A 16,322-nucleotide genomic window follows, 5' to 3' on the forward strand; every position below is an offset into this window, starting at 1 on the left:
TCATAAAAATTAAAAACTTTGCCTTGTCAAAAGACAAACTACTGACTGGATAGATATCTTTTAAAACCATATATTCAACAAGAATCTCTGGGGGTCTAATGGTAAGGAGTTGCACTCCCAATCCAAAGGGCCACATTCAAATCCACCAGATGCTGTTGTTGTTGTTGTTGTTGTTGTTGTTATGTGCCATCGAGTTGCTTGTGACTCATAGCAACCCTATGTACAAGAGCCCTAAATGCCATTCTATCCTGTGCCGACCTCACCGTCTCAAACACACTCATTCCCACCACTCCACTCACAGAATCGATCCATCTCATCGAGGGTCTTCCTCTCCTGCACTGTCCCTCCACTCTCCCAAACATAATGTCCCTTTCTAAGGACAGTCCCTCTTTGCAACATTCACAAAGTATATCAGATGAAGCTTCAGAATCCTTGACTCCAAGGAGCATTCTGGCTTCACCCTCTCTAGGATGAACCTGTTTATTCTCCTAGCAGACCATGGTATGTTCAACACTCTTCTCTAGCACCACAACTCAAAGGCATCAATTCTCTTCATCCCTATTCACTGTCCAACTCTCCGATGCATAGCACATAATTGCAAAGACTATAGCTTGGATCAGGCGCACCTTAGTCTCCAGCCTGACATCATTGCTCTTCACTACTCTTGAGAGGTCCCTCACAGCTGACTTTCCCAATGCAATTTGTCTCCTGATTTCCTGGCTGCTGCGACCAAGAGTGTTGACTGTGGAATCAAATAAACTAAATCTGTTAACTATCTCAATCCCTTCACCATCCATATTGATGCTGACAATTGACCCAGTGGTGAGAATCTTTGTTTTCTTGATGTTGAGCTTCAATCCATATTGAAGACTGCAGTACTTGACCTTCTGCAGCAAGTGCTTCAGGTCCTCCTCAGTTTCAGCAAGCAAGGTTGTGTCATCTGCATAACGTAGGTTGTTGACAATTCTTCCACGAATCCTGATGCCACATTCCTCCTCATACAGCCCAGCATCTCGTATGATCTGTTCTGTATGCAGATTGAAAAGGTATGGAGACAAAATACATCCCTGACAGACCCCTTTCTTGATTTTGAACCATCCAGTGTCTCCCTGCTCTGTTCTGACGACTGCCTCTTGGTACAAGTGTAGGTCTCACATTAGCACAATCGAACGTTCTGGGATTCCCATTCTTCTCAGAGTCAGCCATAGTTTGTTGTGATCCACACAGTCAAAAGCCTTTGCATAGTCAACGAAGCACAGATAGACATTTTTCTGGTATTCTCTGCTCTCTGTCAAGATCCATCTAACATTAGCTATAATATCCCTAGTACCATGACCTCTTCTAAATCCAGCTTGCACATCTGGCAGTTCTCTGTTGACATAGTGTTCCAAACGTTTTTGGATAATTTTCAGCAGAATCTTGCTTGCATGTGATATCAATGATATTATTCGACAATTTCCACACTCTGTTGGGTCAGCTTTCTTTGGAATGGGAACAAATATCGATCTCTTCCATTCAGTTGGCCAGCTGGCTGTCCTCCAGATTTCCTGGCACAACTTAGTGAGCACATCCAGGGCAGCATCTGCAGGAGAAAAATGGACAGTCTCCTCCCGTGTGATATTAGCCTCTGAAAACTCGCTAGAAGATTCAACTAAGAGTCAGCTCTGACTTAACAGCATATAAGAACAAATTAGTTAGATGATAGATAGATAGATGATAGATAGATGACAGATAGATAATTTATTTAGAGCTCAGTCTCACGTACTTTGGCCATGTGGCCAGGAGGGACCAGTCCTTGGAAAAGGACATCATGCTCACAAGGGAGGAGGGGCAGCACAGAAGAGGAAGACCCTGGATGAGACTGATACAGTAACTGGGGTAGTGGGGTTGCTGTGTCAGAGACAGTGAGACTGGCTCGGGACATGGCAGGCTTCAGAGCTCTTGTACATAGGGTCACTATGAATTGCAGGCAACTCAAAGGCACATAACAACAACAACAAAATATATATATCTTTGACAACTTAACAAAAGACAACTCAACATTTCACCACAGAGGGCATTCAAAGAGCCACCAAGCACGTAAAGTGTTACTCAACAACGTCAGCCATTACCTCAACCAAATTATACCATCAAGATTATCCCAACTCACAGAGCTCCTGTAGGACAGAGTGAAATCGCCCCATAAAGTTTCCAAGGTTTAAATCTTTATGAGAACAGACAGATTCATCTTCCTCCTGGGGGACGACTGGTGGGTTCAAACCCCTGAACTTTTTGGCTAACAGCCTAATGCAGTTATAGGAGATGGTAATGATCATCAGAGCTCCTTCGTTAGCCGTCCAGGAGATGTAAATGAAAACCACAATGAGATCTTTCAGTCTCACGAGAACATGGAGAGCGCTGGTGGTATAGTCTGTAGAGAGTTGCACTCTACCCTAAAGGCGGTACCTCTTTGGAGGTTCAAACCCACCGGCAGCATCAAGGAAAAAAGATGGTCCTCTCCTTTTTTGTGATTATGGGCTCCAAAATCTCACCAGAGGGTCAATTATGGGCAGTTCCAACTTGACGGCAGATTTTTCTTTTAAAAGGAAAAAAATGCCAACAAACACATGAAACAATGTTCAAAATCCCTAGCTGTCAGAGTGAAGCAAATCAAAACAACAATGAGGTATCATCTCGTCCCAACCACAATAACAAAGTTCAACAGGACAGTAGACAACAAATGCTAGTGAGGATATGGAGAGAATGGAACGCTGGAACGCTCATTCACAGCTGGTGAGGATGTAAATTGTCACAATCACTGTGGAAGCTGGAAGCTGGTGCTTCCTCAAAAGCGTGGAGATAGAAATACCATTTGAGTCAGCTATCATGTTATTGGGAATAAACTCTAAAGAAAACAGAGCCACAACTCAAATAGATGCATGCACACCCATGTTCATTGCCACATTATTCACAATAGTGACATATGACATCAGCAATTATATGTCTGTTGCCACAGCCTCTTCTAAATCCAATTTGGACATTTGACAGTTCTCCGTCTATATACTGTTCTAGCCATTCTGAATTATCCTCAGCAGCATTTTGTTTCCATACGATATTAAATCACATTCTGTTAGATCATCTTTCTTGGGGATGGGAACAAGCATTGATCTCTTTCAGTCTGTTGCCCAGACAGCTGTCGTCCATATTTCCTGACATAGACTAGTGAGCACATGCAGAGCTGCATCTGTCATTCGAAACATTTCAATTGGATCTCATCTATTCCTGGGGCTTTTTTTTTTTTTGCCAATGTCTTCAATGCAGCTTGAATCTCTTCCTTCATTATCATTGGCTCTTGATTATATGGGGTTTCCTTGAAATATTTCAGTGTTGACTAGTTCTTTTTGGTACAATGATCCTGTGTATTCCCCCCATCTTCTTTTGATGTTTCCTGAATCATTCTAGAGTTTGCCATAACATCTCCCAGTACTACAACGTAAGGCTTGAATTTGTTTTTGGCTCCTTCAGCTTGAGAAACTCTGAGCAAGTTCTTCCCTTTTTATTCTCCAGTTCTAGGACTGCACATTCCATTATGGTAGTTTGCTCTGTCTTCTTGAGTTGCCCTTTAAAATCTTCTGTTCAGGATTTTGAACTTCAGCATTTCTTCCCTTTGCTTTGGCATCTTGACACTCCAGTGCAATTTTCAGGGTCTCTTTGACATCTATTTTGATCTTTTCTTTCTCCTTTAACTTTTTTTTAAATTTATCATTAATTTCAAAGAAAATTTACAGAGATTTTTGGATTCTTGGAAAAGTAAAAGAAAAATTCTTTCATTGTTTTACAATCCCTCCCGCAGGTCCACTCCACTACACAGCCTTTGCTCTGGACTCCTGTCATGACAAAAATACCTAATCACATATCCCTTTTAAACAGTTTTCTCCCTCATCTGTTTCAATGCAGTATACATTATTGAACCCATCTTTCTCAGTCTCCTCCCAATCCTAAGGTCAGTCCTGTTTTACAACAATGGCATCATGTAATATTTGTCCTTTTGTGACTGAGATACTTCACTCAGCATAATGTCCTCCAGGGTCACCCACTTTGAATAATATTGCATGATGAGTTCCTTGTTTTTCAATGCAGCATAGTATTCCATTGTGTGAATATACCACAGCTTCTCTAGCCATTCATTTGTTGATGGGCACTTGGGTTGTTTCCAATTCCTTGCTATTGTGAACAAAGCCACAATAAACATGGGTGTGCATACAACTGCTTGGGTGGCAGTTATGGTCTCTTTGGGGTATACTCCCAGTAGTGGAATTGCTGGGTTAAATGGTATCTCTATTTGCAACTTTTGAGAAAGCGCCACACTGCCTTCCACAGTGGTTACACCTCTCCTTTAACTTTTTAATGACCTTTTGCTCTCTTCATATCCTTCATCTCCTCCCACAACTCATCTGGTCTTTGATCATTGGTGTTCAATGCTTTAACCTCTTCTTAAGATGATTTTTAAATTCAGGTGAGATAGACTATAAGTATCATATATTTCACTGGGTAACCGAACACCTACCCACTAAAAGTTGTTGTCTGAAAGCACCCAGCAGTTCTGTGGACGAGAGACCCTCCATAAAGATTATGTGCAGCCGGGAAAACTCTAGTGGCTAACTCTACTCTGGCACATGGCGTCATTAAGAGTCAAAACTTTCTTCACAGAACACAACACATCCCACTCCCACTGCTACAAAGAGTAAGAGTAAATAGAACTCTGCTTTAAATGTAAAAGGATTTTCATAAATTTGCTTTTGAAATTATTTGACTACTAATAATGTGTGGTGCTATTCATAGTCAAATAATTCCATGGAAGGCTGGGCTCTAGGAGGAGGAATGTGGCATCAGAATTGGAGGAAGACTCATCAACAACTTGCATTACACAGATGACACAACTTTGCTTGCTGAAAATGAAGAGGACAGGAAGCATCTGCTGTAGAAAGTCAAGGACTACAGTCTTCAATATGGATTGAATCTCAACATCAAGAAGACAAAGATTCTCACCACTGGGCCAGTTGGCAGCACTGTCATAGGTGGAGAAGAGATTGAGGTTGTTAACAATTTCAACTTGCTCAGCTCCACAATCAACACTCTTGGAACCAAGTAATCAAGACATGAAGTGGAATAGGGAAGTCTGCTGACAGGGACCTCTCCAGAGTGCTAAAGAGTAAAGATGTCAGTCTAGAGAGTAAGGTGCACCTGATCCAGGCAAAGGTCTTTGCAACTACCTGCTATGCATCATAGAGCTGATAATGACTAAGGATGACAGAAGCAGAATTGATGCCTCTGAGTTGTGGTGCTGGAGAAGAGTATTGAACTGCCAAGAAAACAAGCAGGTCTGTCCTGGAGAATGTGAAATCAACTTGCTCTCTGGGGGCAAGGATTTTGAAATTTTGTCTCATATACTTTGGACCACCAAACACTGTCCACCATGGGTAACCATTAACGCATTTGACACATCAGTGTCACATTGTTCAGCTTCACAGTGACCACAAGTTACCTTTGTACGGCAAGTGGACACACAGGGCTATACAACCTTTGGCTTGGTTACCCATGGCGGACAGTGTTTGATGACGCTTCCCGATTAAAACAAGCTTGGAAGTAGGAGTGGCATCCACCTCCGTAATAGCTTACCTCTGGAAACCCTATAACCTGGAGAAAGGATGAAAGTCACACAAGTGTGGCGGACTTTTTCATAGGGTCGCTATGAGTCACCTATGACTCGACGGCACTTAACAACAAAACAACAACATACTTTGGGTACGTCTTATATACTGAGCAAGGAGGAACCAGTCCTTGGAGAAGGACATTATGCTCGGGAAGATGGAGGGACAATGCAGAAGAGAAAGACCTGGATGAGATGGATTGACACAGTAACTGAGGTAATGAGGGTAGGTGTGTCAGAGACAGTGAAACTGGCTCAGAATAGGGCAGGCTTCAGAGATGTTGTGCTTAGGATCGCTATGAGGGACAGGAGACTTGATGGCGCATAACAACAAAATGCATGCAGGGCGTGGTCCATAAGGAGTTGCACTGCCAATCCAAATGCCGCACCTTGGGGGATTTAAATCCACCAGCACTCTGAGGGAGAAAGATAAGCAATCTCCTTCTGCATGTTTTACAGCCTGGAAACCAAATGGAGAGCCAGCTAGGAGTCGGTTCCAAGACAGCAGTCAGATTTTTAGATGAGTAATGCATTTCACTTACTATTGGCTATGATTTTTCTTCAATCATCCCTCAGACTCCGAAATGTCTGCCAAAGTTTCAACTTACAAACTGTTTTCAAATATAATGACATTTTTATGGATACTAAACTTAACAAATATTAAAGCTGACATGCTACTTTCTGAAGGCATGTAATTAAACATTTATCCATTTTGGCTTGGCCCTCTTCCTATTTTGCAGCCCCTAAAGTTTTCTCATCCAGGTTGCCAACATTTGTCTGTTCTTTAAACACACACCTGTCCATGAAATCAGGGGTTCTCATTTTACTGAGACCACTTCCTCCCAGGCTTTCCCAGGGCATCCTGATCGGGGGTAACTGTTCTCTTTTTTAAAATCTCAGAAGGTCAGACATTGGGTGATACTGGGCTTCTTATCTGTTTCAAGGAAATAATAATAGCACTTTCTTCAAAGGATTAATTTTGAATTCATTCGATCACTGAGGGAAAAAGCACTAGTGATCTTACAATAAGTAGTGTTATTGTTGTTGTTATATGCTGTTAAGTCAAGTATGACTCATAGTCACCCTATGAACAGCGAATCTATCCTGTGCCATCTTCACACTTCCTGACACATTAGAGCTCATTGCCGCAGTCACCATGTCAATCTATCTGCTTGAGGGTCTTCCTCTCCTTTGCTGATCCTCCACCTTTCCAGGCATCATGTCTCTCTCCAAGAAACAGTTCATTCTAGCAACATGCCAGAGAGATGTGTGGCGCAACTCAAAGGCACCAATTCTTCTGTCATCCTTTTTTAATTATTATTTTTTGGTTTTGTTTTTTAAAAAAAACAGAATGTTTATTAGTCCCAGCAGGAGTGGCCTGCATGGGGTGGTGGGTGGCCTAGATCAGGGTGTGTGTGGGCTGTGAGGAGTCTACAGTCATGGGATGGGGGGTCTTGGAGGGAAGGGGCTGAGCTTGTTGGCCAGTTTCAATGGTGCTTCAGGTTTGCTAGTGAACATGTTTCATGAAAGAGTCATGGCAGGCCAGAGCAACGCCCCCAATAAGATTAAGAAAATCTTGGAAATCTAGCTTCCCATCAACGTTGAAGTCCAGTTTCTTCATCATGCGGTCAAGGACACCGGGGTCCTTCTGATTCTTTGTGAAGGCAGCCAGTTCTGTATTCATGAATTTCAGGAACTCCATTTTGGAGAAGGTAAGGCTGTTTCCATCCTGTCCAGCGTACCATTGGAACACGGCAGTCAGGGACTCAATGCACCGCTGGGTCTCCGTGGGGCTGATGACTTGCCATGTTGCCGCAGACCAGAGGGCAGTGGCTGTGGCTTGGAGCGGCGGCGGATGTGTGGCTGGCTGCGGGCAGCTGCGGCCTCTTACTGTTATTTTTTATGTTGGTTTCTTTACAAAGCTCTAATACATTGTTTTTCACACTGGATCGTTCCCATTTCCTTCACTCATCAAATTGTGCGACCCTATGGTTTACACACCCATCCCCACCCCCCACCGCCCATCCTTACTCCTCTGCTTTCACCGCCCCCCCCCCATCCTCATACTGTTTTACAGTAATGGTTTTATACAGTATTTATCCTTATGGGACTGAGTTAGTTCACTCAGCTTAATGCTCTCCAAACTCTCTCAAGTTAGGTAGTAATTTACAAAATCATTGCTCCTTCATGCTGTGTAGTATTCCATCATGTGAATGTACCATAATTTCTCAATCCATTCAATTGTGGTTGGACATTTGGACTGTTTTCATGTTTTTGTGATGGTGAATAATGCTGCTATAAACATTAGTGTATCTTCTGTCATCCTTCTTTATTGTCTAGGTCTCAGATGCATAAAAAGTGGTTGGAAAGACAATGGCCTTAATAGGACATACCTTAGTCCTCAAACTAATATCATTACTCCTCAATAATTTGGAGAGGTCCCTAACTGCAGACTTTCCCGATGCAATAGGTTTTCTGATGTCCTGACTGCTGGTACCAAGGATGTTATTTGTGGATCAAAGTAATATGAAGATGTTGACAGTTTCAATCTTCTTCTGTCAGTCCAATGATAAGAATCTTTGTTCTCTTGACCTTGAGATGCAATCCAAATTGAAGGATGCATTCCTTTATCCTCTGCAACAAGTGCTTCAAGTCCTCCTCACTTTCAACAAAGTTGTATCATCTATATAATGCAGGTTACTGAGGAGTCTCCCTCCAATCCTCATGCTACATTCCCCTTCATAGAGTCCAGTTTCTTGAATAATTTGTTCAGCATACAGATTAAATAGGTATGGAGAGAGAATACAACCCTGATGCACGCCATTCTTAATTTTAAATTATACAGTGTTCCCCCGCTCTATTCAAACAATATCCTCCTGGTCCAGGTATAGGTTCTGCAGGAGCACAATTAAGAGCTCTGGGATTCCCATTCTTCTCAATGTCGGCCACAACTTGTCATGAGCCACACAGTCAAATGCCTTTGCATAGTCAATAAAGCATAAATAGGCATTCTTCTGGTATTCTCTACATTCAACCAGGATCCATCTGACATGAAAAATTATGGCCCTTGTGCCACAGCCTCTTCTAATAAAGCATTAACTGTCACTAATTTTTCTTATAAGACTTTACATATCAACGATACACATTACGCAGATGACATAATCTTGCTCACTGAAACTGAGGTGGACCTGAAGCCTTTAGAAGGTCAAGGACTGCATTCTTCAATAAGGATTGAAGTTCAACATAAAAAAGACAAAGATTATACCTTGCCACTGTTACTGGAGTGAGATGGTACCTCCTTGTGCTTTTGATTGTATTTCATTGTCAGTAATTTGGAGCATTTCTTCATGTGGCTGTTTGCCATTGGAATATCTTCCTCTATGAAAATTTTTTCCATGTCTTTTGCCCATTTTGTAATTGAGTTATCCATCTTTTTCTTGTGGAGACCCAGGAGTATTCTGTAAACTTGTTATACGACTCTTGTCTGAGATGGTATTACCAAATGTTTGTTCCCAGTCTGTAGATTTTCTTTTCATCCTGTTGCAAAGTTTAATAGGGCAGCAGGTAATAAATGTTGGAGATGTGGCGAGAAAGGAACTCTTCTACATTTTTGGTGGGACTGTAAAATGGTACAACCATTCTGGAAGGCAGCTTGGCACTTCCTCAAAAAGCTGAACATAGAAATTCCATATGGCCCAGCTATTCCACTACTTGGAATATATCCTGAGAAAATGAGAATTGAGACACAAACTGAGATTTGTACACCAATGTTCATAGAAACAGTAGCACTGTTCATCATTGCAAGAACATGGAAACAGCCCTAATGTCCAACCACAAACAAATGGATTGAGAAAATATAATACATTTTAAAAAAAAGATAATACATTCATACAATGGAATTCTATGCAGCACACAGGAGCAATGATTTTGTAAATTATTACCTAACTTAAGAGAAACTGGAGAGCATTATGCTGAGTGAACTAAGTCAGTCCCACAAGGATAAATGTTGTATAAAACCAATATTGTAGAATGTGTATAAGGATCCAAGGGGTGGGAGTTGGAAGCAGAGGGATGAGGATATGCAGGGGGAGAGGGGGATTAATCATGGGGTTATACAATCTGACTGATGAGGGAGTGAGGGAATCTGAAAGAATTTGTTCTAAAAAATGTATTTAAATTTTATAAATAACTAAATAATAATTTTATAAAGAAAATTTTTAAAAGCACAAAGATTCTCACCGCTGGGTCAATTGGCAGCACCATGATAGTAGGAGAAGAGATTGAGGTTGTTGACAGTTTCAGCTTACCCAGAACCACAATCTCTTGACACCAGCAGTCAAGAAAAAAAAATAAAAGATAAATTTTACTAAGGAAATCTTCTAGGAGGGACTTCTCCAAAGTTCTAAAGAGTAATGTTGTCAGTCTGGAGACTGAGTGCCTGATTCAGGTCATGATGTTCACAACTACTTGCTTTGCATCTGAGTGCTGAACAATGACTGAGGATGACAGAGAAGAATCAATGCCTTTTGAGTTGTGGTGCTGGAGAAGAGTATTGAACATACCATGGACTAGCAAGAGAACAAACAGGTCTGTCCTGGACAGAGTGAAACCAGACTGCTCCTTGGAGGAAAGGATTTTGAAGCTCTGCCTCACATACTTTGGGCATGTGGCCAGGAGGGACCAATCCCTAGAAAGGGACATCATTCTTGGAAGGGTGGAGGGACATCGCGTGACAGGAAGACCTGAATGAGATAGATTGACACAGTAACTGGAGTAATGGAAGCAGGTGTGACTGAGACAGTTAGACTGGCTCAGGATAGGGCAGGGTTTAGAGCTTTTGCATATAGGGCCGCTTGAGTCACGGTTGACTTGATGACACAAAATAACAACAAGAAGAAAAGTTTACAGAGTATGACACTAATCTAGTTGATCACAGGAACCCTGGTAACACAATGGTTAAGTGTTTGACTGCTAAAACAAATGATTGGTGGTTTAAACTCACCCATAGGTTCTGTAGGAGAAAAGTCCAGCTATCTGCTCCCATATGGATTACAACCTAGGAGACTGGATGTCACACAGGCTCACTGTGAGCTGGAATTAACAACACTGATGACAACAGCTGTTCACGAGGAGAATTATTAGGTCCAAAATAGTGTTTTAAACCATTCTTGATAGAAATAAGTTCGCTCTGGTGAAGCCAGCCCATTGCTGCCTCCTGTCCTCAAGGCACAGCACCTGCTTTGAACTGTAAGCAGATGCGAAGCCCTGTCCCTCTCCTTCTCGCTCCCACCCTCCCTCCTGCCCTGCCCCAGCCCTCTAGCCTCCCACTTCCTTCCCTTTTTAGAATCCTGCTCCTCCCTGTGACCTCTCTTGGAGATGGCTGCAGACTTCTATTTGAAAGAAGGAGGGAACTGAAACAGTTTGCTTTAAAAGACTACATACAGGGCATAACTAAATCTGCCTCCTTGAACCTGCCTGTGTATGGAACTGGTCCTGCACAAAGTTTAAACTCACAGTCACAAACATCAGGAGGGGAGGGTATAAGGGATTCCTACACCCCACCCCTCCTGACTGGCTCAGTATCAGAACCAGGAACCACCTCCCAGAGGAGTAAAGGGGACAGTGAGGGGCTGGCAGAGTCTATCAGACTGGGATGCTTGTCCAGGGTAAAAAATTATCCAGATACTTTTTAAGTACCCTTTAAGTTTCCTTCAAGGTAACATCACTTTTAAATGTATATACATGATGTAGTTACATAAAATTAAAAAAAAGGTTTGAGCAGCACACAGGAGGTGAAGTGACTTGTCCAAGGTCACACAGCCAGAGAGCTGGAGAAACCAAGACAAGCAAAGGATCTGGGTCCAGAGCAGTTAGTCACTGCAGTTATATGTGCCACTACGACTCACAGGGACCCTCAAATGGCTCTAAATCTTGCCCAATTGAGCCAATCTCACCATCTCTGACACTCCTGACCCCATTGCCACAGTGTCAAACCAGCTCATTCAAGGTCTTCCTCTCCTACACTGAACTGCCTGTGGTCATTCTTAACAGAAAAGAGGGCAAATCAGTGAGGCTGCAGAGGATGGTGTATTGTAATTAAAATGAGTATTTGCAGAGTTGTTGTTGTTATGTGCCATCGAGTCGTTTCCGACTCATAGCGACCCTATGCACAACAGCTCTAAACCCTGCTCTATCCTGCGCCTCTGACACACCCATCCCGATTACCCCAGTCACTGAATCAATCCATCTCATAGAGGGTCTTCCCCTCCTGCGCTGTCCCTCCACCCTCCCAAGCATGATGTCCCTCTCCAAGGACCCGTCCCTCCTGGCAACATGTCCAAAGTATGTCAGACGAAGCCCCAGAATCCTTGCCTCCAAGGAGCAGCTTGGTTTAATCCTCTCCAAGATGGATGTGTTTGTTTTCCTGGCAGTCCAGGGTACATTCAGTACCATTCTCCAGCACCACAGCTCAAAAGCATCCACTCTCCTGTCCTCCCTAGTCATTGTCCAACTCTCTGATGCATAACAAGCGATTGCAAATACCATGACCTGTATCAGGCGCACCTTAGTCTCCAGAGAGACACTGTTGCTCCTGAGTACGTTTGAGAGGTCCCTAATGGCAGACTTTCCCATCGTGATACGCTTTTTGATTTCCTGACTGCTGGTACCAAGAGTGTTAACTGTGGAGCCGAGCAAAGTGAAGCTGTGAACACTCTCAATCTCTTCATCATCCATCCTGACGCTGCCAATTGGTCCAGTGGCGAGAATCTTTGTCTTCTTGACGTTGAGCCTTAGTCCATACTGAAGGCTGCAGTCCTTGACCCTTTGCAGAGTATTTGCAGAGTATTTTAGTGAAATGTGGAGATTAATCTAAAGGCACAAAACTATACATACACTATCTCAACTCTTAAAAGAGATATTTTCTAAAACGACAAAAGGAAAGGAGTCAAAGCCAAGTGCTTAAGGCAGTGGATTAGGGGAAAGAACAAAAGGAGTATAAATGTGTATTAGTATAAATGTATATATTAAGGATGCAATAATTAGCAAATATTTAATGATATCGGTGGATAATAAGTGGTATTTTCTTCTCGTTTTTTCCTCATTTTCCAAAATTTTTTAATGAAAATGATGTTCTTTACAGAGGGCAAAAGTATTATGGTGTTACAATTTTAAAAATTCTTTGTAATGTTTGAGAGATCTGAGGCACTAAAACACCAGAAGCAAGTTGTTAAAATAGTGGAGAGGTTGCTAAGAAAATCAGTCATTATGCTTGGGGTTGGGCCTCAGGACACACCAGGGACAAAAAAAAAAGGAATGAGAGTTTATTAAAATATTAATTTGACAAGTAAACATGGAAAGTGATGGCAACCCTTCTGGAAAGATTTCCTCATCTTACTCTCTTGCTTTATAAATGAAGGCAGAGGAGAGTAGTGAATAGTTATGTTCCTTTGATTCTTGAAAGGGCCATGCTAAGGGCCTGCAGGGTCTGGGGAGGGACGGCATGGCTGGACACTAGTTTCCTGTCTAAGTCCTACCTCTGGCCACTTTTCCCTCCTGAACATGTTTCCCTACCCAGAAATCAGAAGCGCGTTCAATTCACCACCCAGCTCTGTGCTAAGTAACTAAAATGAGTTGCCACAGAGTTGAAATTAATGCATTGACAAAGTGTTAAGTCCCTGGGTGGAACGAATGGTTTGTTCTTAGCTACTAACTCAAAGTTTGGCCGTTTGATCTAACCAAATGTCTTAAAAGAAAGGGCTGGCTCTCTGCTTTGATTAGATCGTCAAAGATTAAACTTGCGGAAAACCCCTTTCTACTCAGAATCAAACAGCAGCTCACGTTTTGGTTTTGTATTTCTCAGGACACTGGCAAGAGGCTTTTGGACAGAGTCCCTGGGTCATGGCCAAGAGAAGGCTGTTGGGAGGGCAGGGACATCAGGAGAACTTCTGCCCAAAGACACTGAGGATGCCTGGAGAGGAGACACCAGGCTGGACACCAGACACCAAGCTGACGTGCTCCCACGCTGAGCATATCTGCAGGCGGCAGGGCTGATGTAGAACGAGCAGAGGAGGGGGAAATTACACCTCGTTCCCCCACCAGCTATTACATGGGTTCACAACGTTCCAGGGTCATGATTACTGCAGCAGCAGCTGGCTGGTTTCTTCCCCGTCACACAGCTTCAGGCTCTGCTGACCAGACTTCTCTATGGCCCACCCAGAATCCCACACAGCACTGAGCAATCCTAACTTCCTCTTCACATGGGCAAATGCCTCCTGTAACCACTGAGTCCAAAGACGGGCTCCAGATAGTCTTGTTTATTGGTTAAGGCTCCGCTCAGAACACACGCACAGTATCCTGGACTTGCAGACTTTTACATCATCCACTAAAGCAATTGTTATGTAAAATTCATTCTAACTCATGGTGACCCCACATATGTAAAACTGTGCACCAAAGAATTCTCAAATCTGTAATCTTTTCCTGCAAGTAGATGTTGGGCCTTTCTTCCAATGGGACATGAGCCATCAAGCTTTTAATAATACCCACTGTGATCCATTTGCACTATTCAGGGATCTCTCTACACTCCACCATGCCCAGTCTTGGAAGGTAGGACTTGGAAATCTGCATTCGTAACAAAAACAAATTCCCCAGAAGATCCTGATGTCTCCAGAGTTTGAGAAGTGATGGATTCAGGTGTACTTCAGCTATGAGCAAATCCCACATCGACAAGGCTGGAAGTGGGACTGGACGAGGGGCTGGGAGAGGCAGATGGCGCTCCAGTAAGCATCTCTCTCTAAGCTTCCTGTGTCAGTTTCCATGTACACACTCTCTCCACCCCACCTACTCCCCACAGAAGGCTCAATCCAAAAAGTACCCAGCCCTCAGTGATAGCAGCCTCCACCCATGGCTCTCCCACACCCACCCAACAATGACCCATACACTTCATTACTTAAATAATCTTTTATTTCTCATGCACTAGGAAAGATGGAACTGTATGAAACACTGTATTTCATAGCAAAGGCCTCAGTCCAGAACATGACACATGGGCCCAGCTGGGATCAAGAACTGGTCAAAATCCTGGGACCATCTCAGAGACACCACTTCCAAGGCTAGTGGCAGATCCAGCTGTAGCGGCCCCAGACACAGCACAGGGCGGCTGCCCCTCCCACAGAGGCACAGGAAGCAGAAGAGCACACGGACTGAGAAAGGACGGAGAAGGCTGCTGGGGCAGTGATTTGGCGGATGCCGGGAGGTGTGGAGATCCTGCTCCAGCACCCCCAAGGCCTGAGTCCACTCCCTCAGGACTAGGTGGCCCAGGCTGCAACTGAGCTCTCAGCCAGAGGAAACGCAACAGAAACGAGGAGAGCTAGACTGCAGAGGCTCCCGGAGCAGGGCCGCCGGGTGCTGCCTGAGCTGACACACAGAGAAGCAGATTCCCGAGCATCACTTTCACCGGGTGCACAGGGACAGCTACATGGTCAGACATGCGGGACAAAACCAGAAGAGCCAACACATGCAAAGACCACGACATGATGGGAGGGGTCTGAGAACAAAACGTGGTCAGGGTGCTGAGATGCGGCGGGCACAGGCTGGCCAGGCTCACTGAGGCCCGGGGCTGATGGTAAGGCCTGTCTCCTCCGGGATGGTCTCCAGCATCTCACTCTGGATCGCCTGCGTGATGAGGGCCAGCTCCTGGCACAGCGTTTCATAGCGGTAGCCCACTCGGATGTCCGGCACGTTGGTGCGGCGGATGTCATTGCCCTCAGGGCCCTCCTTGGTGTAATTGGGTCCTAGCCAGTGACTCTTTACCTGAGGGGGTGAGTGAATGGGTACAGCTGCAGCCAGCTGAGAGGTCATCCTAAGGACAGGACCAGATGCCCAGAAACTTCCTAAATGCAGAAATGGAGAGATGAGGGTTCAGGCAGGCCTAGGGGCAGAGGTAGTACCTTGTGGGAGAAGCCACTCATGAGCACGCTGTTTCGGGCCAGTTCACACATGTCGCAGGAGCTGAGCTTCCACACCTGGGTAGCAATGCTGTACTCTTCCATCAGTGGCTCCTGCACAAGCCAGGCTCCCTCAGACATGCTCCCCAGCCCCTGGCCCACTGGCCCTCCTGCCCTTGTGGGGACTTGCTGATCAGCTGGCCACTGGGATACCACATTCTGCCAGCAGGGGGCAGCACCAACCCTCTGAGACCCCTAGTGCTGGGGGCTCGCATGTTCCAGAACACCTGCCCCACTGGCTGCGTGGTGGGTTCAAACCTTAGTGAAGTGAAATTGGAGGGGGTCATCAGTGGAAAGCGAGACCATGAGACCACGAGACAGGTACTCAGGGAGTGGGTTCCGATGGTAGCTGAGGAAGAGACTGTTGTTGCTGAGTGGAGACATGGCGATGCCAATCTGGGCCAGGTAATACAGATACTGCAGGACTGGGGCCTGGGAGGACAAAAACAAGGTCTGCGATATGGACTCAAATGCGAAGGACATGCATGACAGGTGTAAGAGCACAGACCACGGCAGCGAGCAGGGTGTGGGACACAAGGCAAGGAGGTGAGCAGGGGGTGGGGGCACAGGACACAGTAGTGAGCAGGGTGTGGGGTACAGGCCATGGTAGTGAGCAGGGTGCGGGGTACAGG

At 44.5% G+C, this 16,322-nt stretch overlaps 1 protein-coding gene across 3 annotated transcripts in view; it reads right to left on the minus strand.

Annotated features, from left to right (window-relative positions):
- Window positions 1-15,114: 15,114 nt before the first annotated feature.
- The window catches only part of AMPD2 (adenosine monophosphate deaminase 2), a 13,646-nt gene continuing 12,438 nt past the window's right edge, over window positions 15,115-16,322 (minus strand). The window contains exons 15-17 of one of the 3 annotated variants that reach the window (XM_006899326.1): window positions 15,949-16,122; window positions 15,634-15,744; window positions 15,115-15,496 (exon numbers count right to left, since the gene is read on the minus strand). In XM_006899326.1, the coding sequence (XP_006899388.1) occupies window positions 15,287-15,496; window positions 15,634-15,744; window positions 15,949-16,122 (495 nt within the window). In that variant the 3' untranslated portion in view covers window positions 15,115-15,286. The remainder of the gene's footprint in view (window positions 15,497-15,633; window positions 15,745-15,948; window positions 16,123-16,322) is intronic. The other 2 variants (XM_006899327.1, XM_006899325.1) reach the window with 2 other exon arrangements.

The sequence above is a fragment of the Elephantulus edwardii genome, unplaced genomic scaffold (genome assembly GCF_000299155.1).
Source record: "Elephantulus edwardii isolate Elephantulus edwardi_28Jun2011 unplaced genomic scaffold, EleEdw1.0 scaffold00252, whole genome shotgun sequence".
In the NCBI taxonomy this organism is placed as follows: Eukaryota; Metazoa; Chordata; class Mammalia; order Macroscelidea; family Macroscelididae; genus Elephantulus; species Elephantulus edwardii.